At 37.6% G+C, this 27,425-nt stretch overlaps 1 protein-coding gene across 5 annotated transcripts in view; it reads right to left on the reverse strand.

Moving 5' to 3' along the window:
- The window catches only part of Tbc1d5 (TBC1 domain family member 5), a 501,737-nt gene that overhangs the window by 31,348 nt on the left and 442,964 nt on the right, over positions 1 to 27,425 (reverse strand). For all 5 annotated transcript variants that reach the window (XM_077796237.1, XM_077796238.1, XM_077796235.1 and 2 more), the window contains one exon: positions 24,109 to 24,272. In XM_077796237.1, coding sequence (XP_077652363.1) covers positions 24,109 to 24,272 — 164 coding nt within the window. The remainder of the gene's footprint in view (positions 1 to 24,108; positions 24,273 to 27,425) is intronic.

Below are 27,425 nucleotides of genomic sequence, written 5' to 3' on the forward strand. Positions count from 1 at the left end.
CTGTACCATGGAGAGAACAGCTGGCCCCCAGCCCTGCTGTAGTGATTTTAATGGCCAGGCACTGGGTTTGCATGTTCTAATACATTCAATCCTCACAACAAACCTATGAGGTAGGTTTTTTATCTCTTCCATGAAACATGGCCTGCTTCTCCGTCATATTCTCTGGAAGTGTATGGTAAGGTTTAGACAGCTATTTGAGAACCAAGTCACATGGCCCACTACTCCTACCACTTCCCAGTATACACACTCTTTCTTATCTCAGCATGGGCCTCCCAATGAATGACTACATATCTCAGTTTTCTTTAACAGAGATTCACGAATTGTAATGGAGAGTACTAACCTCAAATTTCGTACTAAATTGTTTTCCTTCAAAATCATTCAGTATAATTGGCTCTACGGTTTTGTTGTTTATAGAATGATTTTAATTTTGACTAAATAATTGGAAGAAATGGCTTTTCAAATTTGCTTTTAAAAAGTAGTGTTTCTACCATTTCCTCCCAAACAGATGATGTGCCATATACTTCTTAAATTATTATACAACTCAGTTGTTTATTATATAGATTGTATATGTTGATTTTATTAAATGCTTTAACATCTTTCTGCTATTTTTTGGTTAAAATAGAGTAAGTTTTTGTATTTTATTACTTGTTCACTTATTCATCAATTTATTCAACAAATGTATTCATTTGCATTGTGTTAGGCCTTGTGGAAAATACAATAATGAATGAGACATGGTACTCTGACTTCTACAAGTTTAGAGGAAGGTATGGTCTGTAAATAAAGCCAAGAAGGGAGGAAAGAGAGTTGAATGACTCAGACATTACTGTCCTACAGGCATATGTGATTACATGACCAATGCAATTCTACATCATGTACAACCAGAAAAGTGAGAAGTTATACTCCTTATATATATGTCAAAATACATTCTACTAACATATATACTAATTAGAACAAACAAACAAAAAAGACCATTCTATGTAAGAGATGAAGAGAAGGCCCTTCTTAAGTCTGGGAAGAGAAGACAACTTCCAATTCTAGATGTGGAAATGAAGAGCACATTTTTTCTGGAAGAGGCCACCTTTTTGAGGGGTCTTAAAGGAGAGTATCACAGGAGTAGTTGCCTTTGCTAAAAGCAGTGACTCTTCAGTTAGGTCTGCAGATGCCTGAGGGATAAGTGAAAGCAGGATAAAGCTTGGCATCTCTGCCTTCACTTTCTGTCTCCTTTATTACCTTAAACTTTGGGTCAGGTCTCCACTCAGCTCTGCATGTAAGCAGGTTAATAATTTCAGGAGAGTTTGTCTGCAGTCTAGGAATACAAGGTTTTTAGTCCTAAATTTACTTAGCTTATCTTGTCCCCGTTTAAGTTTGAGGCAAGATTTGCAGCATTGTGTTTCAGACACCTGGAGTGGTGCCTAGAAATCTTTAGCCCTTGTTCTACACCTTCTAGGAGGAGCAGGTGGCAGACATACCACCCCATGAAGAGTAACCATCTCATGGAAACTGAACTGTCCCTTTCCAGGGCCACTGGTCTGACAGATAAACATTTTGAGCAGAAATTGGAAATTGCCCCCTCAAGCAATAAGGACCTCTCTGGAGCCACCTTGAAGAACCAGATCTGAGGCAATGATCAACCAGAACACAGTTTGACCAAGACTGCTAATTTACTCCAGTTTTTTCTCTATTTAAAACTAAAGCTCCAATCAGCAACCTGAAGATAGGGCTGGGATGTTAGATCTCACTTTGCCTTCCCAAAGTAGCTATACTGATTAAAGTTCTTTTCCTACTTTTCACCATGTTCTTTCTGGTTGATTTTTGGGACAAACGGCTAGACCTCATTGGTTGGGGCCCCCTGGAGTCAGGCCTCTGGCCTTGGACTCTGATAACAGGAGAACTTATGTTAGAAGAAATAATAAGAAAGGATATTGTAGGAAGAAGCTGCCTGGTACATAAAAGAATATAGGCAGCAAAGTGTGGTATGTGGGCAAAGACAAGTATGGAGCTGAGCTGGCACACACGGATCAGCAGGAGCTGAGGTTTGGCAGAAAGGCCTCCCTTCCCTACTGCATTTTTTCCTTCAGATGATTACATTTTAGGGGTCAGGGTTTGACATGCAGTGGGGGTTGGTGTGTAAACACATACACCATGCTTACAGATGATTATTCTTGCAGTAGCAATGTCTCTGTCTCTAGGCTAATTCTAACTCTATGGATAGGGTGGGGACACAGAAATCAGAATTTCTCTTTTGGAGTGCAGTTCTGCTCAGCTTCTTAAGTGAGTGTCCTCAGATCACAGGAGAAGCAGACGAGGGAACCAACATTGATACAGGCGGCAGGAGCAGGCTAAGAATAGCAGCCAGAAGACAGGAAAGACACCCAGTCTTTCTTGAGCAGATGGGTGAACAAGAAGTGGGAAGTGAAGGAAATGGAAAGTCTTGAGGAGAAGGAGGAAGGCCACGGATGTTCTGAGGAAGCTGTGGTGTACACAAGGGCAAAACACACACACGGAGTGAATGAAACCCAAGCCAGAAGCATATGGTAACGGCAGAGGAAGGCACCATCCAAAAAACGGAAGAGGAGCACAAATAAGACTTTTTAAGGAATATAAAAATAAGTGGCATAGGTGTGTAAAGCAGCACAGCAGGGCTGAAGAACAAGCTGTTACATGAATCACATGCCCTAGAATCAGTATACCAGGCCTGCTATTTACCATCTCTGCAACCTAGACCAGACAGCAAAGCTCTTTAAGCTTGCCTATGAGATAGTGATAATAATTGTTTCTGCTTTATATGATTGTTGGGGGATTGAATGACATGAACTTTTCCAGCTGAAAGGCTGTGCACAGTACTACACACAGTAAATACTTTATAAAGGTTAATTTTTTTTTGTTGTCAGATTAGGAATATAATACTAGAAAGTTATTCTAATGAATTACAGATGCATGTAAAAACATAACTCCTAGGATATTCATCACGCATGCAAGGGTAGCACACACACACATATGGACCCCATATAAATCCTAAGTGTCTAATAAGAGTAACTTGGGTAAACTGTGGTAAATCCATAAATAGAATGCTATGTAACCTTTAAAAATGTTCTTGTAGAACATTTAACAATAATATATACTAATTGGGAAAACAGGGTGCAAAGTAGTAGTAAAGAGTATTCTGATTTTGAAAAAAAAAAGTGTACAAAAAATATCAATTACTGATTATTTGTCAAACGGTAGGATTACAGGTGTATTTTTCCCTTCTTTTTTGCTTTTCTCCCCCTGGATTTTCCACAATGAAATTGGATATTTTATAAAAAACCAAATTAGTATGCAAATAACATAATAGAGAAAAAACTTTAAAGTAAAAGGTGATAATCAATCAGAAAAAAAAGATGTTTATATTTTAAAATGACCAAAATCAACTCCAAGTCAAACTCTAAACAACTCTATTCTCTAAACAACACTAAATAGCAAGAAAACATAAGTGAAGTAACTTGTGAAAAAAGTAAATATTTATAATGTTTTGTGCAATGTGTAAACCTTAAGTAACACTTTTTGGGTAAAGGGATTCTTTCTACACAACTGAAGCACAGGTGTAAACGGACATTATTCTTTATAGGCTGTCTAGTGTGATTCTTTAATGTACTTAAAAAACAGATGCTTACCAAAATTTCAAATAAAAGTTCCCGTTTTCATAAGGATGAAAACAAACATGTTAAATACGAATGAAAATGGCCTTAGGAATTTAGAACTGAAATTCTAAGCTCAAATGTGAAATTTATGCTGTCAAACCATCATTTCAAAGTTGGAAATACCTTTAGAGATCATTTATTTCAACTTATTTTAATTAATAGAGCACCTTTAATGTGGCTAGGTAAGTGGGTGTGGTGATGCAGTGTCTTTGGTTCCAGCTGTTCAGGAGGCTGAGGTAGGAGGATCAACTGAGACTAGGAGTTCAAGGCCAGCCCAGGCAACAGAACGAGACCCCATTTCAAACAAAATAACAAATGCATCGAAAATATAGAAAGCATATAAAATATATATATATAAAACATATACATATATGTATGTATGTACACCCATACACACACACACACACAAACATATATATGGTCAGGCAGCTGGTAAACAGCAGAACTCACTCTAGTAGGCTTCCTTCTTTTTTTTTTTTTTTTCCCAACCACTGAAGCACTGTGGAGTCCACCCTGAGACAAGCACTGCCAGGGATACTGGAATTGTCTGAAGAGGATGGGTTTTCGCCACAGCCATTGAGGCTCTCTTTCCACCTGTGATCTGCTGTAATAATCGTGCTGCTCCTTCCTGCCCATGCTGGCCCACAGCAAAGACACCAAAACCAAATATAACAGTATCTTTTATGACTTTTCACTCTTTTAGTTTCTTTCAGCAAACTGAAAACAAACTACTGAAGAGTACTGTCTCCTTCATAATTCATGAGAGCTAAGTCATGGAATGGGTGCCTGTTGATAGATCAATAGATAAAGAAAGCATGGTATATATACACAGTGGAGTATTATTCAGCCATAAAGAAGACTGAAATTATGTTATCTGCCTGAAAATAGATGGAAGTAGAGATCTAATGTTAAACAAAATAAAAAAAAAACAGACTCAAAAAGATTAAGCATCACATGTTTTCCCTCTTGTGGAATCTAGGAAGAAAAAAACCCCCAAAAGTTGAGGGGGACTATTAGAGAAGAAGGGGAGACAAGGGGAGAGCTATAGGGGTGCATATGACCAAAGTATGTTATTTTCATGTAGAAATATGCCATGTGAAATTCACTACTTTGTATAATTAAAATGTACATCATACAAAAAGAATATTGCCTCACAACAGGTAAAGGTTAAAAGTGCCTGCCTTAGAAACTGGGGTGGTTAGGTAAGGCCTGGTTAAGGATTTTGCCAGTCCAGCACCTCTCTGATCCTGTTGCTTCAGCTGGCCACAGAGGATGGTGACCATTCTCACTCCCTCTCTACTATGGTGCAACAAAAATGGCAGGGCAGGTCCACAATGAGAAGTATGTGGAGAAACCTCTAAGGTTTCTAAATTTGTCTATCAAACTACAACCTGATTTAGGGCATATCCCTGGAGTTGGCCAATTATATAAATCAAATCTACATTCTCTTCATTGGTTTACACGTGAAAGAGTTCCAAATCTCTTTTTGAAGCCAGGTATTGGCAGGTTAAAATAATTAATGCATATCACATGCTTGCCATGGGTTGAACACAGGGGATATTTTTATATTCTGATATATGTATTTTGGTTTTTCATACATGGTTTACGGCTCGCAACTCCCTCCCCAAGGTAGGCCATGGAAATCAGAATTTCTCTTTTTCAGTGCAGGTCACAGCAACACTAAAGTTCTGCTGCACAGGGGCCAACAAGAATGCTGAAGCTTGCAGGTTTTCCTGGGGTTCCCAGTCTATTAGCATTAGGTATGCAATGAAATCTCCACTCAAACCCAAAAGGGCAGGATTCAGAGAGCTTCCAGGAAGATGAACACATGCAGGATCTCTAGGAGCTCCATGCCCTTTCTTCTATACTTTGCTCTTTGCATCTCTTCATCTGTGTCCTTTACAACATCCTTTGTAATAAATTAGGAAAATAAGTTCAGCAGGCTGCTTGACCAACTTAATTAAACCAAGGAGAGGGGTTCAGGAAATATGAGCTATATAAAACTGGCATCTGGGATGGGCAGCCTTGGGGAATGAGCCCTCACCTGTGGGATCTGATGCTGTCCCCAGGTAAATAGTATCAGAACTGAGCTGGAGAACACCCAGCTGGTGTGTGCTGCTGCAGAACTGCTGGCTTGCCTGCCAATGGAGAGGACTTGTCACACCTTTTGAGGACACAGAAGTCTGTTGTGTTGACTGTAGCATGAAAGAAGAGGGAAAATAGACTCCAGTCCCCCAACAGAGATGGATTCTAAGTATTTTAAAAATAGAATGTTAGGTTTACAAAATTGACAAAAAATTCCTTTTTTATTCAGCTGCCTCTCATAATTTTTCTTGAGACAGTAAAAAAAAAATGAAAATCCTAGTTTCTTAACTTACTTTATTCTTTGGCTCTACCTGATAAAGCACAAACTTCCTACTGCCCAATTATGACTAGTGACATTTTTTTTTTTTTTATAGACAGAACTTAACATAGTCTCTCTGTGCCTCTGTTCTCTCATCCGTAAGATGGGCAGTAATTACAGACTTACCTTACAATGTCCTTGGAGGATTAAAGAAACCAATGCATATTAAATTCTCAGAATGAAAAGAACACAAGGAAAGTACTCTATAAACCCTCAGCACTTAGCTGTCATCTACAAAAACATGCTTGCTTTATATGAGAAAATCTCATTTCTGATTTGATAGTCAATTGATCTTGGACTAATTCTTTTCAATCTTTAATATGCCTGGGTGTTAAAAAAAATTGCCTGGGTGTTAAAATGCGGGGTCTATTTTAGTAGATCTTGGGTAGGCCTGGGATTCTGCATTTCTAACAAGATCTCTGTGGATGCAACAGAGTTAGTTCATAGAACACAATTCAGAGCTAATTCTTGGATCATTAGGCCTCAACTTACTCTACTGTAGGCACAAGTACTTATAAATTATTATAAAACACAAGTGAAATACAAAATATCTTTTGTAATTTTTGATAAACAGAGGCTGTAAGTATCAGAGAATAAAAGACGCTTCTCAAACATGAATGCAAAGAAAAGTAAATTGTACAGCATGTCCATAATTTATGGTAAATTCATTCTTGATTTTTAGGCACTTTAACACTGAGCTACATCCCTAGCCCTTTTATTTATTTTATTTTGAGATAGGATCTTGCTAAGTTGTTCAGGGACTTGGTAAACTGCTGAAGCTGGCTTTGAACTTGTGATCCTCCTGCCTCAGCCTTGGGATTACAGGCATACACCACCATGCTTGGATTCTGAAGATATTTTTATAAAAAAAAAGTGTAAGAACTTTTAGCTTTAAAAACATATGCTTTTATATCCCTTGCCATTCAACATTGTGAGCTATTTTAATCTAACTTTGCCTTTACAAAAGTTGCTTAACAAAAAAACAGAATAAACAGAGAAGACAAAATAAGTGCCAGAAAATAGAATCATGGGCTACAAATTCAAAAGTAAACTGAATAAACTTACAATCCTATAATAAACATACTAGAAATTGAAATTAAATCTTTAACTAGGATCAATCTTACATGAGTATGATGAAAGAATCACACCTCACTTACATAATTACAAATGTTATTATTTGTAAAAGCCCTAAAACTGGTTTAAAATAAATAATTATATGCACATGGTATATCTTGGTATTCTTTGTCCTATAAAAATTAAGAGGTATGAAAATGTTAAGCACAGTTGTTAAGGCAATTTCCTGTCTTTTGAACATTTTATCTGGGAAAAAAGGGCTCTCCAAGGAAGACCCTTATATCAGAGTCTAAATGGCAATGGTGGAGAAATCTTTTGGACTGTCAGGTTGTCATCTGTGTTGTATTTTTATAACTCGGTGACCTGATCAAGCTTATAGATCTACGTATCTATCCTCCATAAGCCAATTAGCACAGATGTGACTCTATTCACTAGGCCCTTTCCTCCTCACCACTCACACATAATCAGACCACTGGATGAAACCCACATAGCCAGCTCCAGGGCCTCTGGTTAAGTTTCTCATATGTTGCTGGCTGAGCAAAACCATTTGTGAATTCTCCTTTGCTGTTCCTGCCACCAAAAGTAGGTGTCTGCACAATACCAGACCCTGATAGTAGGGCCTTGGCCAAGCTAATTGATTTATGTGAGGTTGACATGTGACACTTGTACCATTGTTCTCCGAACTAAATAACCCCATAACATCCCCCCATAATATAATAAAGGTAAACAAAAAAACATATCTTGCAGCAAATCCAAGTGGAGAATCAAGCAAGGTTTAAGACGTACTTTACAATTTGGTATAGGAAACAAGTGCTGAAATAGCCTTAATAGTTCTTATTTTTAACATAAATACCAATTCTGAGACTTCTTGAAAGAAAAAAAAATCAGGTGAGAAGGAGAATTATCTGGCTTATTCACATGCCAATCATACTTTTCTTAGTTCATCCCTTAAACTAATATATAGAAACCCCATCTCTCACTAAGTAGCAACAATTCCAGATTTTATAAATGGTTGGAAATGCCACTTGCCCTAGAGAACACCAGAGTAAGGCCTGATACAGCTGGACATGTGCACAACACATAAACTTGAAACGTTACTTATTTATTCCTAAATGTTCAATGAACACCAGTGAGAGAGACCAGAGCATGCAAGAGCTTCATGGGTGAGTACAAGAAATCTCTGCCACTGGAAGCAGGGGCAGCAGGGGCAGCAGGGGTAGCATCTGTAGCATTTGCAGGTTAAGCAGAGCACCCTCCACCTCCAGATGCTGTCTCTCTAGGTTGGGAAGGATCTGGAATCTGCAGCCTATCTAGAGCCCCTACTACCTACTGACAGCACTGAAAGCTTTCAGATGGGAGATGGGAAGGTGGTTGGGCTGAGACTGGAAGGAACCCTTGAGTTTTGTAGCCACAAGAATCATTTGGATCAGGAGAGACAGTGGAGGAAAACAACACACAACTATGAGAGCACATTTGGTTTGAGGGAACTAATCAGCTGCATATTCCTGAAGTGCTGGGAGTAGCTAGAGGGAGGATGATAATGAGGCTTGACAGGAAAAGATCACCCAGGGTCCTATGGCCACACTTCAAAACTGAAGAGTTTATTCTAGGGAGAAAAGGGACCTTGCAGAATTCTGATGGGGAGTGAGAAATGGAGGCAGACATACTCAGTGAGCAAATACCTTGGATGGATGTGGCCATTATAAAATGGGTTTCCTCTAAAATTCTTAATTAACATGAGCCTACTGTTTACTGAAATGAGGACAAACAATTATACAACATACACTATTTCTATATTCTCACACCTCCAACATACCAAATTCAGAAGCTGCATGCAACTCAGTATAGTCAATTCTGTTGCAATGCTAGTTTGGACAATGAGAATGATGTATTAGGAAAAACTGAGATAACTTGAACTTCATGTTTGCTTTATGTGCCATTTTATCCTTAAGAAATGCTAGGGGACCACAGAAAACTGCATGTAATTGAACACAGGAATACAAAAAATTCCTACATGCTTACAGGCACATACCCTAGATATATGCCAGCTGTCTTAGCTCATGATGGGTCTTATGGGCTGGAACCCCAACCCCAATCCATCAGATTCAAAATAACTCTTTCCACCACTTCACAGTAATTCACAAGCTATTATTAAATTCTTACCTTGTTTCATGTGCCACTGATGATGTTCACTGAGTGTTGTGCCCTAATCCCATGAGCCCTGTGGTTTTATAACCATGCTTAAAACTGACTATTCTGAAGATGACTGTTCATCTCAAGATGAATACATACCTGACAACCAGATTTATATTTTTTCCACAAAGGTAACTGCAGACAAGCTTTAGTCTAGACCCATAGTAGCTCTCAGAGTTACCTGAACAAAAGTGGCCACATGAATTCTGGCTCTCTAGCAGTTAATGGTAATGTTCCCTGTGTCTTCCATCCCAAAGAGGCCCTGCAGCCATATATCTCCTCTTGGGGTGAACCTCATCCAATCCACAGCTGTAGGGCAAGGGCTAGAGCTCGATGGATTTAAGGGTAATAGCATTAAGTCTTCCATCGATAGTTTTAGGAATCTTGGCCAATGAGACAAAGGAAAGACTTTGAATGGTTCTTAAACATCTTTTGTCTTTAATATAAGGTTGCTATATTTAGGAATAAAAAACATAGGACATACATTTAAATTTGAGATAAACAATAATTTTTTAGTGTTAAGTATGTCTCAAATGTTCCATGGTACTAAAAGTACCTTTTTACCTGAAATGTAACTGGGTATCTTGTATTCTACCTGGCAACCCTATTTTAAGAGGACGCCCAGGGAAGACGTAGGGAGAAAAGGGACCTTTCTCCTCTGGATGTTGGTGAATGTATATGGTGCTTACAGTTGTTGTAGGTGTCTTGTATACAACTTGGGGAAAGGCCTGATCTGTGCAGAGCAGGGCAGAAAAACAGCAAGAACATGGTTCCTTGAAGATATTGATGAGCTTCTAAATCAGCGGTTTTAAATCTCAATAACACATTTAAATAACCTGATGAAACTGAACAATTAATAATGTCTGGGCCCCATCTTGAAATTCTGATTCAGTTCTTCTGTTGCCTGCATTGCTTTAAAATTCCCCAAGTGATTCTAATGTGCAGTGAGAAATGAGAATCCCTTTGGATTTATTTATATTAATGACTTTCCCTGTTATTGGAATCATATAACAGAATTCCTGTTATATGTAGCTTAAAGAATCCTAAATAAGAACAATCTCTCTGGAGTGAAATACAAGGTCCAGCATTGAAATTTAAATCCTAATTCCCAGCAAAAGTATTAGGCCTGCTCATTCATTTGAGAAAATACGATCATGTGTCTGCCTAACCTTCAAACATAATTTTTCTTTTTTTTGCAGAGATGGGGATGCAAAATCTAATATATTTTACTGATATTACTGATCTATTTTACAAGACCTTGTGCATGTTAGGCAAGTGCACTGTTAGTGAGCTTCACCCCCCAAACTCAGTTCTAAAGCCCTTTATCAAAGGTGTTTACCCTTGGCAGCAAACAGATTAGTTTCAACAATGGACTGTATTAAAGTTTGTTGTCTAGGTTAAATTTAACATTTCCATAATTATAAATCATCATATTGTGCTAACCAGCCTGATTTCATTCTTTTTCATTTTTCTTGATATTTTATGGAGTACTCATTTTGGTATCATGAGGATTGAATTAGAGTTGCATGCAGAGTGCACAAATGTGCTTCAAACCCAAGAGATCACCTAGAACCCAGACTGAGAATGTCCTACAAGTGAGCAATTTGGCAGCATTTCTTGCTCTAAACTGATGGGGTATTATTGTGTATTCAAGGCCTCCTTCAATTTTTGGACCTTGCAGTAGTGGGTACACATAAGTACATGGGCAGGTTACTGATATATTTTACAAGACCTTTCCTTGTCAGGGGAACTCTTGAAGTATCTGAAGGCACAGAGGGAAGGATGCAGGCAAATGTTAACTGTCTTCCCTTTGGAATGGCTTCCAGGAATACAAAGGTGATGCAATTCAAGAGGTAAGAATGATAACCTGGAGGTGATCCTAAATGCTGTACTGAAAGGCCCTTTCAACAGCAGGGATAAGGATTTGGTTTATTTAATGAGATCAGGCCATGTTTAAGAGTTCATCACAGATGCAAAATAAGAAAGGAGATTAAAGCAGAACAATAAGAATATTAAAGGTGACATAAAACTGGGAAATAAGACCACAAAAGCCAGGAATTAAAGAGTCTAGTATTGGGTCTATAAATGAATGATGGGTGTAGTTGGGAGAGAAGGAAGCCTCCCTTTTTACAACTGCTTTTCAAGTCAAAACATTTTTTTTTGAATTCTCTTCTCTCATTTTCATATATAGCCTATAACGTTCTAGGAATTTAATATAAAGCCAATTTATTCTTGGCTTATTACAAACATCATAATTTGAGTTACTGATATTAAAATTCCTATTTACTGACCAAAAATAATTTGGAAAATGACATTCTGACTGGAATGAGAGGCTATAGATACCACAGCTGATAAGAATTCTGAGGGAAAACATCATCTCAAATAAAAAGGATGCTTTGGAAACTTGATTTATCTTTTGGTGACCCATATATTTAAGATGTTAAAAATCTATTAGTTATCCCACACCAGCCCGCAAGGGACCCAGGCTCACAGTAGGCCCTGGTCCACCCCTCCACCGGTGAGGCAGAAACCTGCCAGTGCCTAACCTCTGGCACAGGATCGCCACTTCGGTCCAGCAGACTACCGCAGGAGTCAGACCGGGCCCAGATCTCTCCACACTGACTTGTGCAGGACCCAGGTCCAGGGTAGGTCCAAAACCCCCACCACCCCCCACTCTCTAGCCTGGGAGCCTAAACCTAACCCCTTCCATCTTGGGACACTTCCATCTTGGGCAGTCATTGCCATAGCCTTCTCTACTCAGTAGCCTCTAACTTTTTGATAACAGGGAATACAAGCAGCTGCATCTCAGAGCAGGCATCCCCAAAACAGTGTGAGGCCCACTCTTGCAGCCCCATCTCTGTAAGACATTGCTTCCATCTTGGGGCACCTTAACTATTATTTTGAGTTACCTCTGCTATTGTCACCATCAACCTTAGATGCAGTAGCATACACTGAGGGACACCAGCAGGGTCTAGAAGCCCAACATCAAGGTGAGGTACAGACAATCTGCATGGTACTACAAGAATATAGAGAAGAAACTGTAGTATCTCAGATCTACACTTCAAGAAAGGAAGACACATAGACATCATGGGAAAAAAAAAAAGGTGGGGGGAGGAAAGTACCCCAAACAAACCAGGATACTATAATAACAGAACCTATGGACAGTGAAGTTTATGAAATGTCAGAGGAGTTCAGGAGGTTCTTAATTAAAATGATCTGTGAGTTAAAGAATGTCCTAAATGAGCAAATACAGACAAAAATTGATCACTCCAAAAAAGAGATAAGAGAACAAATCCAGGTAGCAAAAGATTATTTCTAGAGAGAGACTATGAAAAAAAAAAAGTCAGAAATCCTTGAAATGAAGGATACAATAAATCAAATAAAAAACTCAATAGAAAGCATAACCAACAGACTATATCACTTAGAAGAAAGAATGTCAGATAATGAAGACAGAGTATACAATTTGGAAAACAAAGTTGATCACACAGTGAAGACAGTAAGAAACCATGAACAGAACATACAAGAATTATGGGACAGCATCAAAAGACCAAATGTAAGAGTTATTGGGATAGAGGAAGGCACAGAGTTTCAAACCAAAGAAATGCACAATCTCTTCAATGAGATAATATCAGAAAATTTCCCAAGCATGAAGAACGAATTGGAAAACCAAATACAAGAGGCTTACAGGACACCAAATGTACAAAATTACAACAGATCTATACCAAGGCACATTAAAATGAAAATGCCTAGCATACACATAAGGATAGAATCTTAAAAGCCACAAGAGAGAGGAATCAGATCACATATAGGGGGAGACCAGTTCGTATTTCAGCAGATTTTTCAACCCAGACCCTCAAAGCCAGGAAATTGTGGAACAACATATACCAAGCTCTGAAAGAAAATGGATGCCAACCAAGAATCTTATATCCAGAAAAACTAAGCTTTAGATATATGATGATGAAATAAAAACCTTCCATGATAAACAGAAGTTTAAAAAGTTTACAACGAGAAACCTGCACTACAGAACATCCTCAGCAAAATATTCCAAGAAGAGGAAATGAAAAACAATAACGAAAACCAGCAGAGGGAGATATTACACTAAAGGAAAATCTAATCAGAGGAGAAACCAAGTCATGTTAAAGACCAAAAATAAACAAAAATGTCTGGGAATACAAATCATGTCTCAATAGTAACCCTGAATGTTAATGGCCTAAACTCACTAATCAAAAGACATAGACTAGCAGATTGCATTTAAAAAAAAAAAAAAAGAGCCAACAATATGGAGCCTCCAAGAGACTCATCTCATAGGAAAAGACATCTACAGACTGAAGGTGAAGGGTTGGGAAAAATCACTTCACTCACATTGGCTGTGGAAGCAAGCAGGGGTTTCCATCCTCATATCAAATAAAGTAGACTTCAAACTAAAGTCAATCAAAAAGGATAAAGATGGACACTACATACTGCTCAAGGGAACCATACACCAACAAAACTTAACAATTATAAATATATATGCCCCAAACAATGGAGCATCTACAATCATCAAACAAACTCAAGTTCAAGAGTCAAATAGAGCATAACACAATAATTGTGGGTGACTTTAACACACCTCTTTCATCACTAGATAGACCTTCCAAACAAAAGCTGAATAAAGAAACTATAGAACTCAATAATACAATGAATAACTTAGACTTAACTGACATATATAGAATATTACATCCTTCAACAAGAGAATACACTTTCTTCTCAGTAGCACATGGAACCTGCACCACAAAGCAACTCTTACCAAATATAAAAAAGTAGAGATACTATCCTACATTCTATAAGATCATAATGGGATGAAATTAGAAATCAATGGTAAAATAAGAAATAAAATCCACTCTAACACCTGGAGACTAAATAATATGCTACTGAATGAACAATGGGTTACAGAAGACATCAAGGAGGAGATTAAAAGGTGTTTAGAGGTGAATGAGAACACAGATACAACATATGGAAATCTCTATGACACTATGAAAGCAATTCTAAGAGGAAAGTTCATTGCATGTAGTTCATTCCTTAAAACAAGAAAAAGTCAACAAAAAATGACTTAACATTACACCTCAAAGCCCTAGGAAAAGAAGAACAAATCAACACCAGAAGCAGCAGAAGACAGAAAACAATTAAAATCGGAACTGAAATGAATGAAATTGAAACAAATGAAAAAATTGACAGAAAAAAAGCAATCATGAAATTCATCTGGAAAAATAAGAGACCCTTAGCAGGAAGAGTGAAGCAGGTGGCATCACTATACCAGACCTTAAACTATAATACAGAGCAATAGTAACAAAAACAGCATAGTATTGGCACCAAAACAGACTGGTAGACCAATTGTACAGAATAGAGGACACAGAGCATAACCCACAAAATTACAATTATCTTATATAAGACATAGGCATCAAAACCATGCATTGGAGGAAAGATAGCTTCTTCAACAAATGGTACTGGGAAAACTGGAAATCCATATGCAACAAAATGAAATTAAGCCCCTATCTCTCACCGTGTACAAAACTCAACTCAAAATGGATCAGATTTAGGAATAAAACCAGAGACGCTGTGTCTAATAAAAGAAAAAGTAGGCTTTTATCTCCATCATGTGGGATTAGGCCCCAACTTCCTTAATAAGACTCCTTTGGTGCAAGAATTAAAATCAAGAATAATAAATGGGATGAACTCAATCTATAAAGTTTCTTCTCAGCAAAAGAAACAATCTGTGAGGTGAATAGAGTGCCTACATTTGGGAGCAAATTTTTAACCCTCACACATCAGAGAGAGCACTAATCTCTCAGGTATATAAAAACTCAAAAAGTTAAACACCAAAAAAAAAAAAAAAAACAAAACAAAAAGTAACCCAATCAATAAATGGGCCAACGACTTGAACAGACACTTCTCAGATGATGAGATACAATCAATCAACAAATATATGAAAAAATGTTCATCATCACTAGCAATTAGAGAAATGCAAATCAAAACCATCCTAACAATAAGTGTTGGCAAGGATGTGGGGAAAAAGGTACACTCATACACTGCTGGTAGGACTGCAAACTGGTGCAGCCAATATGGAAAGCAGTATGGAGATTTCTTCAAAAATTGGGAATGGAAGCATCATTTGACCCAGCTATCCCTCTCCTTGGTCTATACTCAAAGGACTTAAAAATAGCATACTACAGGACACAGCCACATCAATGTTTATAGCAGCACAATTCACAATAGCTAAACTTGGAACCAACCTAGATGCCCTTCAATAGATGAATGGATAAAAAAAATGTGGCATATATACACAGTGGAATATTACTCAGCAATGAGAGAGAATAAAATCATGGCATTTGCAGGTAAATGGATGGAGTTAGAAAAGACAATGCTAAGAGAAGTTAGCCAATCCCAAATAAACAAGTGCCGAATGTTTTTTTTTTTTTGATATAAGGAGGCTGATTCATAGTGAGAAAGGGAGAAGAGCATAGGAGGAATAGAGAAACTCTAGATAGGGCAGAGGTGTTGGAGGAGAAGGGAAAGAAGAAATGATGGTGGAATGTGATGATCATTATTATCCAAAGTACATGTATAAAGACACAAATTGGTGTGAATATACTTTGTATACAACCAGAGATATGAAAAATTATACTCCATATGTGTAATAACCATTGTAATGCATTCCACTGTCATATATAAATAAAAAGAAATCTGTTAGTCATACTACAATGTCAGGGCTAAAAAGACTCTTTTCCTCCCCTATATATTTAAAAAAATTGTGATGAACTGCATTTTATAATCAGACCAACACCCCATATCAAGGTGAAGCTTATGTTAGTGAAATCCACTAGTCTAATCAAACTCAACTATAAGAAAATTAATTAGATGCATTTGTAACAAATGACATGTTTATGTAAAGGATTAATGAGGCATTATAACAGGATCTCAGGCTGCTTTTGCTAAAGCAGTGACTCTTAGGCCTGCAGATGCCCTATGGGTAGCTAAAAACAGGATGAAGTTTGGCATCTCTGCCTTCATTTTCCATCTATCTCCTTTACTACCTAAAACTTTGGGTCACAACCTTGTTCAGCTCTGCATATAGGCATGTTAATCATTTAAGGAATGTTGACTAAAAATTGGTAGTTCAAAGATTATGAGCTCTAAATGAACCTATTCCAACTCATCCCCTTCCAGACGGAGGTCAGATTTGTAAGGACATTAGACTGTGAGCGTTTATAACATCAGACATCTGCAGTGTTGCCTAGAAGTCTCCAGTCATCGTGCCCTTCCAGGACCACATATCCAAGACACAGACATCCCGAGCATCAGGTAGAAATTGCTCCTTTGAGCAATGATGATCTCTCTGGAGCTACCTTGCAACACCAGACTGGAAAATAACGTTCAACCAGGAGACAGTTTAACCAGGATTGTTAATTATGCATTACTCCCTGCATCAATCTTCCTCTATTTAAAACTAAAGCTCCTGTAAGGACTCCAAAGACAGGGGTGAAATGCTAGATCTCACTCTCTCTTCCCAATATGGCCAGACTGATTAAAGATTCCTTTCTTGCTTAGTATCCAAATTTATTTCATCATCACTGCCACAAGACAGAAAAGTGATGAATTTTCCAAACTGCAGTTCCCTTTTCACTAACCTAAGGCATTCATTAGCCTAAAGCATGGAATTAGGGAAAATCTTTCCCTTTCATAGCAGGACTTATGGAGTATTTCCTTTGTGCAGAAGGGAAAAAAAAGCAAATATGGCCCCTGGAACAGGGTATGTTGCCCAGTGAGTAGAGCATGGCTGGGTTTTGCCCCCATAACCTGCCCCTTTCTCCCATGCATCAGGTGTGAGGTTTCCCTCAGACTGCAGTACTTCCAGGTGTATGAATTCCTATCACATGGATCTTGGGACAGGAAATAAGGAGAAATAAAAGCAGAGAAAGAGAGAAAGCTCTGGTAAAGGTGCCCAGCCTCCTACTGACTCTCTGGGCATAAGATTCAGTTTAGTTATGAGGAAGAAACCTAAAGGAGTTCCTTAGTCTTAAAGTTTCAGGGGTAGAGTGAAGGCTGATACACGTCTCCTCCCTTACTATTCAGTAAGTCTAGATGTCCTTTGACAGGCCTAGAGTTCTTCTGGATTAAAACTATAATCTCTTCAGAAAGCTATTATAGGTGGTTTAAAGAATAAATGATGGGTAAACAAGGACAGGGTAGGGACGAAGAGCTTGAGAAGAAGATTTACATTAAACAGGGATGAGAGGTGGGAGGGAAAGGGAGTGAGAAGGGAAATTGCATGGAAATGGAAGGCGATCCTCAGGGTTATACAAAATGTCATATAAGAGGAAAGGAGGGGTAAGACAAGATAATACAAATGGAAGAAATGATTTACAGTAGAAGGGGTAGAGAGAGAAAAGGGGAGGGGAAGGGAGGGGGGATAGTAGAGAATAGGACAGCAGAATACATCAGACACTAGAAAGGCAATATGTCAATCAATGGAAGGGTAACTGATGTGATACAGCAATCTGTATACGGGGTAAAAGCGGGAGTTCATAATCCACTTGAATCAAACCGTGTAATATGATGTATTAAGAACTATGTAATGTTATGAACGACCAATAAAAAAAATAAAACACAAAAAATGGAAAAAAAAGAATAAATGATGGGATGCTAGGAATTAAAGTTCTGAAAGCAGGCAGACATTGTAGGGAGGGTGGTTATACCATTGTGGGAGCAGGGAGACAGCATTACAGAAGGCACAATCTAGCCTATGGCCTTGGCTGATTTTCACCACCTGCACAGGATTAAATCAAAGCTCTCATTTCCCTCTAGGCCACACACATGTGCATTTTAGGGCACAAGTAACTTGTCCCCAAGGTAATGTGGCATTGAAAGAAGACATAATGTGAAGTTTTCAGAAAGGTCACTGGAGGAAACAAATGTTATCAATAACACATTTAATTCAGCATGATTCAAAACCACAGGAATTTCTGGCCAGGCATTGTAAATATATCTAATTGCTTCACTTAAGTTCTCCCCAAGCCATCCGCTATGCCTCCTGGGCAGTGTTCAGCATGGGTACAATCTGGCATCTTTGCATTTTATGGAGATGATGAAGATGAAGACAAATGATGGAGGAAGAAGGCCCAGCATGAGAAGGATGGGTGTCTCATTTGCTTCAAAGGGCACTGTCCTACAAAAAGCATTACAGTGAAGGCGCAGTACTCCACTGCCTGGGATTCTGCTTTCATGGGCTCCTCGGAGGTTTTGGTTTAAAATGAATTTACTGAAGCATAAAGAAGCAAAAAGGTTGGTTGTAAAAAAATGTTTATAAAAGCTAAATTGAAATGTCATGCTATAAACTGTGGAAAACTGAGAGCTTTTGATGATGTTCCCTTTGCTGTTCATGTTATTTTACATGAGCTAGGTGAGGTGACTAGATGGAGATGGAACTCTCCCACAAAGATACAAGGTCTACCCTCCCTGACCTTAAGCTGATTCATCAGCAGACCATGCACAAGGTTTAAATGACTAGCTATCATAAATTGGGATTAGATTAAAATTTCTCTCATGATATTTAAAAGCAGCTAGAAAAACAGATTTCTGAACTTATATCTGTTCATTTCAGTTAACTTGGTAAGTGGGAATGTGCTGCAAACAATACTGTATTTTAATCCAGTTATCATTAACATTATTGAATAAATGATGAGAGATTACCAATGTAGCTTTAAGTATTAAAAGATCCTATATAACAAGACAAATTCTAGAGGCCAGCATTCAATTCCACCCAGAAGTCCATAAAAAAATCCACTGTGATTGAAACTTCCCATGTGTTCCTGGGTAGTATATACATCACTGACTTGAAAGAAAATCAGGTAACTAGGAAAATTCTGGTGTCCTGGGAAAGGCACTCTGTTCCATTCTTTTCCAACCACCAATTTAACTCAAGTGGCCTGAAAATCCACTGCTAAAACATAACTTATTACAACAAAACTGGCTCTTTGAAAAAGCAAATGTTTCAGGGGAGGATAAGATAGATTATTCTGTCAGTTAATTGCCTACTAAGTTGTTGGCTGCCTTATCATATCTGCCTACAGCCTTTTCACACACACAGTCATGGGTTTCTCTTAACCTTTCCCCTTAAACAGAGGTTGGCTTAGGAGTGGGCATGGAATTTAATTCTGCCCATGGGATGAGAAAATAAGCCTCATGAGGATTTCCCAAATACTGTCTCTAGAAAGGGTGTGTGTGTATCTTTACTGCTCATAACCATGTCTCTTCAGTAAATGAGTTTTTTAAAAAAATTTAGTTTAATTACTTAACTCCCCCTTCTCCAGTTTCACTATAAGCATTTTATCTTATATTCCTTATACAGATATAATGTTTTAAATTACAGTTTCTAAAATAAGGCCAGAAGTAGATTAGGTAATGTTCAAGTTGTCTCTACTTCCATAGGTAAATAAGAATCCACTTTCTTTTCATTCACCTGATACTTTTTGTTATTCTGTCATGATAAAGAATAGACCAAAGAATATTATAAGATTAAGTCCTATTAGTATGACCATGGTGTATGTTCAGACTACTAAGGGGCAAAGAGGTGTGAATGCAGGGGTTATAAACACAAGGGGTGAGCCCCTCAGAAGCACTATGAACCCTTGGTGGTGGGTTTATCATTATGCATCCTGTCTTAGGTAGGGATATCTAGCTCAGGAAGCTTTTGATTTTTCTGTCCTTTCTCGAGAATTCTGAATCATGGATATTTTCAGGTTTTTGGAGATTGATATATAATTATCATAAACATAGCAAAATGTCTTGCAGTTCTTCAGGAACTAAAAAAATATAATCCTTTTTAAAAAATATTAGAATTTATTCACATAAGTCACTTTTAGAGTTTTCCTTATATTCATTATCTTCCCTATCTTTTAACCATAGCAAAGATACCATTAGAAAATAATTTAGCAACAATCACAGAACATGACTAAAAATTTATTTAATACATAAACGACCAACTAAAAAGCACATTTCTAGGAAACTTAAGTACTGGATGACACTTGTCATGTAAAATAAAGCATAAAATATTAAAAGTATCAAATTTTTCCATTTTTCCTCAAGACAAAAAGAAAACTGACTTCATGAATAAATACCAATCTTCAAAACCATGGTATGATGGGTAGTGAAGTGAGGCCAATTTTTAAAACTTTCTACTTTGTTCACAGTTCAGTAAAGAAGTTTAATGATGTCTTTTATAAACACCTGCACAAGGGTTAATCTGTTACCTCTTTAGAATTTTAGTTAAATATGGCCCTCTCATATGGCCAGATGTATCTTTATCTAAAGAAGATAGCCTGCAGATTACAAAAGGGCTTTACATGGTACACATGCAGGCGATACCAAGAGGGAAAAAGTTCTTCGACATAACATGATGCTCATCCAGGATATGTTGCACCTGTATTGATTTTGAAAATCATTTCTCAAAATACCTTTATAAGCAGATTTCACCACACTTGGGATGATAGCTATTACTAGGTTATCTTTGGTTGTATGCCAGTTTTCAACTGCTATTGTAACTTTTTGATAATTGACATCAACACTCTTGATGCTAGACTGCTTTAAAAGATTAATGGAATCTTGAAATCTGAAAAGCATCATATAGTTTAATTCCAGGTATCTTGTTTCAATTTCTGACCAGTTGCTGGTGTGAAAAACTGATGATAATGACTTAATAAAAAACGATCTTGAGCTTTTTCAAGGACACTACCCCTTCTTCACACCAAACTGAGCTGGAAATAAAAGCAAAGTGGGTGCAAGGATGGTGGGTACCTAATCAGGCTTGGTGACACTGAGACTACTCCTATGTCAGTTAAGTAGCTCATCACTCCCATGGGAGAATGATTGCCAGCTGTGGGCCTGAGCATTTTCCAACTATGCACTGTTAGGCTGTGATAACCATCAATCAAATCTTACGTCAATCAAAGCATATTTCATGCATATTTCATGTATGTACTTCCTGGGCTGACAGGAAGACTCTGCTCTTTGTGCTTGAGAAAATTTGTGTAGTGGAGGCTTTTGCAGTGGCAATACATGTGTATCACTTCCACTCACAATTCACTGGACAGAACTAGTCACATGACTTTGACAGATCACAGGGGACAAGGAGGTATAATCCTAGCAAGAGATGGCAAAGAGAACTGACTACCACACGCTATTTCATAAAATAATAAAACTACTGTATTACTTAAAAAACCATGAACTTTCTCTTAAAAATTTCTGCCTACTTTCTCCCCACAGGTTAGGAAACATTAAATTTTGAATGATCACTTCCATTCTGTCTCTTGGTTCACAGCACATCTATGTAGGGAGTTAGACTTACCCTATTTCTATTTTTGTTCAACTTCTCAGTTTTATGTTAAAATATCACCATCAAGAGATGTAATTAATTTATGTTGTAGACTAATCCATATGCTACCAAAAATATAATAGAATGCAAATGAAACATGTCTCCATATGCCTTTCTCATTTGTTATTCCTTTATTCTGGCTCTTCACATACATGATTCTTCATACAGACAGCTCTTCTAATTTATTATGCCAATGCATTCTATTTTTGTTGTAATTTTTAGTTATTATTTTAAATCTCAGTCACCTGTGTAACAATGAAGAGTCAAATGGTTCTACAGGGCCTGTTATGAAAGACAGTTCCCACAACACTACCTTCCACTTCCTGTTCCCAGAAGCAACCTCTTTCAAATTTTTTTGTTTGGGTTTTTTTTTTGTTAGTTTGTATTGTTACTTTTTAATTTTTCTCCACTGTTTTCCCACTATGGAAGGAGATTTAGTTCTACTGACCACCACCTTCCTGCTCTCTCCTCTTCTCATGTAAACATACAGTTTGTACACACCACATCTGTGTGTGTGCCTAAAGAAAACTCTTCCAATCTCCTGCTTGAAGAGTTGAGCATATTGGTGCTCAGGGAAGCAACAGGAGGAGCCTGTGTGTGCATGTGTGTGTGGGTGGTGGCGTGATATCCTCAAACTTTAGGACTCAAGTATATTCATCACCCCTTTTCCAGTAGGGTAGTTTCATAGTGGAAGGTGCCTGATGCTCTGTTTTATGCTTCTCTGGAAATGAAACTTCTGGTCTTCTACTTAAGTGGGGAAAAGAAACTGGATTCTTTAAATACTTCCATGAATTATCATCCCTTCAGTTCTCTTTTCATCCTCATTCTCAGTTCCTGAGTTCCTGGAGGATTTCACAACCTAAATGCACTTGCTTCTTGGGTTTTACTTACTGACTTAGTACTTGGTTACCAACTACTATCTGCTTTAAACAAACTTTTTTTTTTTTCTGCTGTCTTTTCTTTTGTTTTCTTATTCTTTCAGGGTTAATCTTTACCCTTATTTTCCTTAGGCTGGAGTTTTACAAGGGAGCAGAGTTAAATTGGTCACACTAAAGGTGCCATCTTTAAACAAAACTGTTCTATTGTGCTGTTTTTTAAATTATAGAATTACAGTTTCTAAATAAAAGGGATCTGAAGACAGCATGCAGTGAACTCTTCCCTTCAGAGAGCAAAGTACAGTCATGTGCTGCAAAATGATGTTTTGGTCAATGAGGAACCCCAGTGATCCCATAGGATTATGTCAGTGATATCATAGCTATTTAGATGATATAAGTACATTCAATGATGTTCACAGAACAACAGAATGGCCTAATAATGTATTTCTCAGAACAGCCCCATCATTATGTAATGTATAACTATATATTATTTAATTTGCAGATGTAGTAGTTGAAATACCAGGAAGCTGATTATCTTACTCAAGGACATTGAAAATCACATAGATAGATACCATATTATTTATTCTATATACTTTGAATTATCATCCCTGTAAGGTTTTGTAGTTCATTTTTCCCCCAAATTTAGGTCCGTTCCCATTATAGCTAGATCCTGTATTACTATTACAATGTCTCATCTTAAAGTGAGCATATGAGTTCATATTAGTATATCAGGTGTTGAACTAGCCATAAAATGTGGTTAAACAAAGTTTTATAAAGTTATTTTATAAAGATTTCAGATACTACCAGATTTTTTAAAAATATTTTTTAGTTGTTGATAAAACTTTATTTTATTTATTAATATGTGGTGCTGAGAATCCAACCAAGTGCTTCACACTTGCCAGGCAGGTGTGCTACCGCTGAGCCCCAGCCCCTGCCTACAAAACAAAATTTTTAAAGCAGTTGATATGCTTTAGGTATGTCCTATTGGGAAATGTATACAATGGATCTTACAGAGAAACTATCAAAACACTATAACTTAAATGTAGTTTATAGCTTTTTAAAAACAAATGGTAAGATAATTATTTTTAGTTTTTAAGAAATACTTAAAATGGAAAAATTAGCTTGGTTTATTTCAAATGTCATAATCTCTGATATAATGTTATTTGTTAAATTTCAGGAAAAAAATGGGTTTTGACAAAAATGCATTTTGCAGAGGACAGAAGGATAGTCCAGGGATTTGGGAAAGATTAAATTCATTTTTAATAATGCTACTTTTCCCCCCGCTAATAAAGCACATAGCCTTAAAATATTACTAAATTATACTACTAAAACTAAGATACTTTTGATAAAATAATTTGTTTTAGTTCATGAAAGTTATAAGAGCTTTATAAAAATGGGCACCAGGGGAGCTTTTGTAAATGCAGCAATCTAGAGGAAAATGAAGAATAAAAACCAAATAAAGGGTCTTTAAATACTTACAGATTCTTTTCTGCCCATAGTTTTGCTGTGTGAGCGGGACCGGGAGATGTTGCTAAAAAAGGAATCTTTTTTAGTAGCAGATGAAGGTGGGGAGCCAGTGAATTCTCTTCCTCCAGGCAAACTCTCAATGCTTGGAGATGAACTGATGTTTTTAGAATTTTGCCCTGTAAAAGAAATTAAGTAGCAATAATGAAACTCGACTCTTTCAGTAAACTATTGAATCTACCACTTTTGATATATGGTCAATTATGACACCACAAACTCAACATAAAGATGCTGTGGAATTTTCAAATGGCATTTTTATGTATCAGTGTAACTGCCAATTTTTCTTTTTTGGTACTGGGGATTGAACTCAGGGGCACTTGATCACTGAGACACACCCTTAGCCCTATTTTGTATTTTATTTAGAGGCAGGGTGTCTCACTGAATAGTTTAGCACCTCACTTTTGCTGAGGCTGGCTTTGAACTTGAGATCCTCCTGTCTCAACCTCCAGAGCTGCTGGGATTATAGGCGTGGACCACTGTGACTGGCATAACTACCCATTTTTAAAACAATGAAGTACCAGTATAGTTTCCTGTATGTAATCTGTGCTACACAGCTCATGCATATAATATTTTTTAAAACTTAAAAATTGAAAAACTATAGATCAATGGTTAAATTAATTTTCTCCTCACTAATGGAATAATTCCTTAACTATAGAAACAGAACCTATTATACTGTACATTAGTAAGATTAAAAAAATACACAATTTTCACCAAAGTTTTTTTTAGAAGAGACTCTTTTCCTTTTCTTGATTGCAGAACATATATATGGACTACTGGTTATGTACTACAGGAAATGGGACAGTCTGGTTCATAGGAGCTCTTTCTAGATTGTGCCCTTGTTAGTATAAATGTGTCTGTGATCCCCTGCAATGCCTTTCTTCACTGAGAGAACCTGGACCCAGAGAGCTCCCACAGACATGAACAATGGCTCTAGTATGTCCCACTGAGATTGTGGGTTGGTGTAGAAGGCCACCATAATTTCACAATGGGAATACTCTCATAGGACATTAAAGGAACTTATTAATGACCTAGCCCATTAGCAACTGAAGGCCTAGTAAGTGTCAGATGCTTAATGGCTACTGGAATAGAGGAGAAACTACAACTTTCAAAAATCTTACCCCTTATAGAGTTTACTTTTTAAGTGAGGGGACATGGTCAAATATATTAGTAAAACAGATATAATTTTATATGGTAGTAAGTGCTCTCAGAAACAAATCAAAGGAGATGTGAGTGCTAGAGGAAGGTGATGCAATTTTAAATAGAATGGTCAATCAAGGAAGGTGTCACTAAGAATTGAGGTACAACGACATCTGGACAGAAACTTGAAGAAAAGTCAAGTACCAGCTTTGTATAACATATGAAATAACAGCAAAGGCCCCAAGGCAGAACTTTGTGCAAGGAACAACAAAGTGGCCAGTGTGGCTAAAGCTAAGAGTGACAGGGATAGATAGGAGGTAAGGGTTGGGAGGAAGTAGGGGATCAGAATAGGTGTGGATTTGTGGACAATGCAACCACTTTTACTATGAGAATGGAAGCCATGGAACATCACTGTAGGATTTAGGAGAGGAGTGACATGACTTGACTTATATTTTAAAAGAATCATTTTGGCTGACGTGTTGAGAATAGAATTGGGGAGACAAGGGAAAGGGAGACAAAGGCAAAAATCAGGGAAACCAATTTTTGCTACTTCAGGTACCAACACTAATCACAGCTTGGTGGAAAGAAGTGTTCAGATTCGGGACAAAACTGACTGGATTTGTTAGGGGTACAAGAGGAAGAAAGGAGGCAAGTTTAACTTCAAATTTTTGATCTAAGCAAGAAGTATAGTAGAGTTGCTACTTATTAATGGAAGAGGAAGGTTTTAGCAATAAAATCAGTAGTTCAGTTGTAGACCTGTTGAGCTATGATACCTAATCATATATTCAAAATAAAGAGTAAGAAATTCCTTATGAGTAAGGAATGAATTTGGCTTTTAGGGGAGAAGGATGAGCTAGTGAGATAAATTTGAAAGTCTGGCATATGACATATAGACTGTATTTAAGCCATGAGGTCCTCAACAGATGTGAAGGGCACAGAGAAAAAGGGGTTAGAACCCCAAATGGGTCCCTTTGGGTGACTCAAAATGGGGTAGGGAGGAAGGGCAGGGGAAGAAGAGTACCTTTGCATAGGGAAGAGGGGTGGGAAATAAAGGGAGGGAGAAGGGGAATTACATAGATGGTGGAAGAAGACCCTCATCATTATACAAAACACATGCATAAAGATGTGAGAAAGAAAGAAAGAAAAAAAAAAGAATAGCGTTACCTTAGATTAGGTAGAGAGAAGTGATGGGAGGGGAGGGGTTGGGAGGATAGGAAGGATAGTAGAATGAAACAGACATTACTATTACTGTGTGTATATATGTGACTGCATGACCAATATGATTCTGCAACCTGTACACTCAGAAAAATGAGAAATTATATCCCATCTGATTCAAATGTATGATATGTCAAGGTCATCATACTGTCATGTGTAACTAATTAAAACAAAAACAAAATAAAAATGAAATATATTAAAAAAATAAAATTCATCATGATAAAAAAACAAAACAAAACAAAACAAAAACAGGTCCCCTCGGGAATGTGGAGGTTTAAAAGTAAGGGACAGAAAGTGGCAAATAATTATGTACTCCTAGTTTTCTGTACCTGGTCTCAAGGAGCCCATGGAAGCCTCCTCTGTATTAGATACTAGGGGTTCAGACTGAGTTTCTATCTACCAAGAGTTCAGAATTTAGGGACAAGGGGACAAATGATAAACCAGGAATGATGAAAGAATGTTCTTTCTCAGGAGAGAGCAACTGCCTCTCCCTTGGCTGAGAGGAGAGAGTCAAGACACATTTCACACAGAGAGGTGACAGACTTGGAAGTGCTACTATGTCCCCTTTAAGGAAACACTTGCTGCCTCAAGAAATACAGTTAGCCGACTGCCTCTAGCTGTTAGGTTGTCTAGGACCTACTTCAGATTTTGAACCAAATCCATGCTCTTCTCAGTGTGGCTCCTAGCTAGTGACTGGAAGCTAGGACCACCCAGTTCCATCCAACACAGAATTCTTCTGGTAGGAAACCTTAGCTGCAGATTTCCCTATCCAGTTGATGGAGACATGTGGTAAGTCTGCATTATAGACTGACACTCCCTCTGCCCAGTCCTGTTTTCTCCTCTTTTCTTATTCCCAATTACACTCTTTGTACTCCTAACTCCATCTCAGGGGCAGCTTCCTGAAGAATCAAAACTGTTAA

The sequence above is a fragment of the Urocitellus parryii genome, chromosome 3, assembly GCF_045843805.1.
Source record: "Urocitellus parryii isolate mUroPar1 chromosome 3, mUroPar1.hap1, whole genome shotgun sequence".
In the NCBI taxonomy this organism is placed as follows: Eukaryota; Metazoa; Chordata; class Mammalia; order Rodentia; family Sciuridae; genus Urocitellus; species Urocitellus parryii.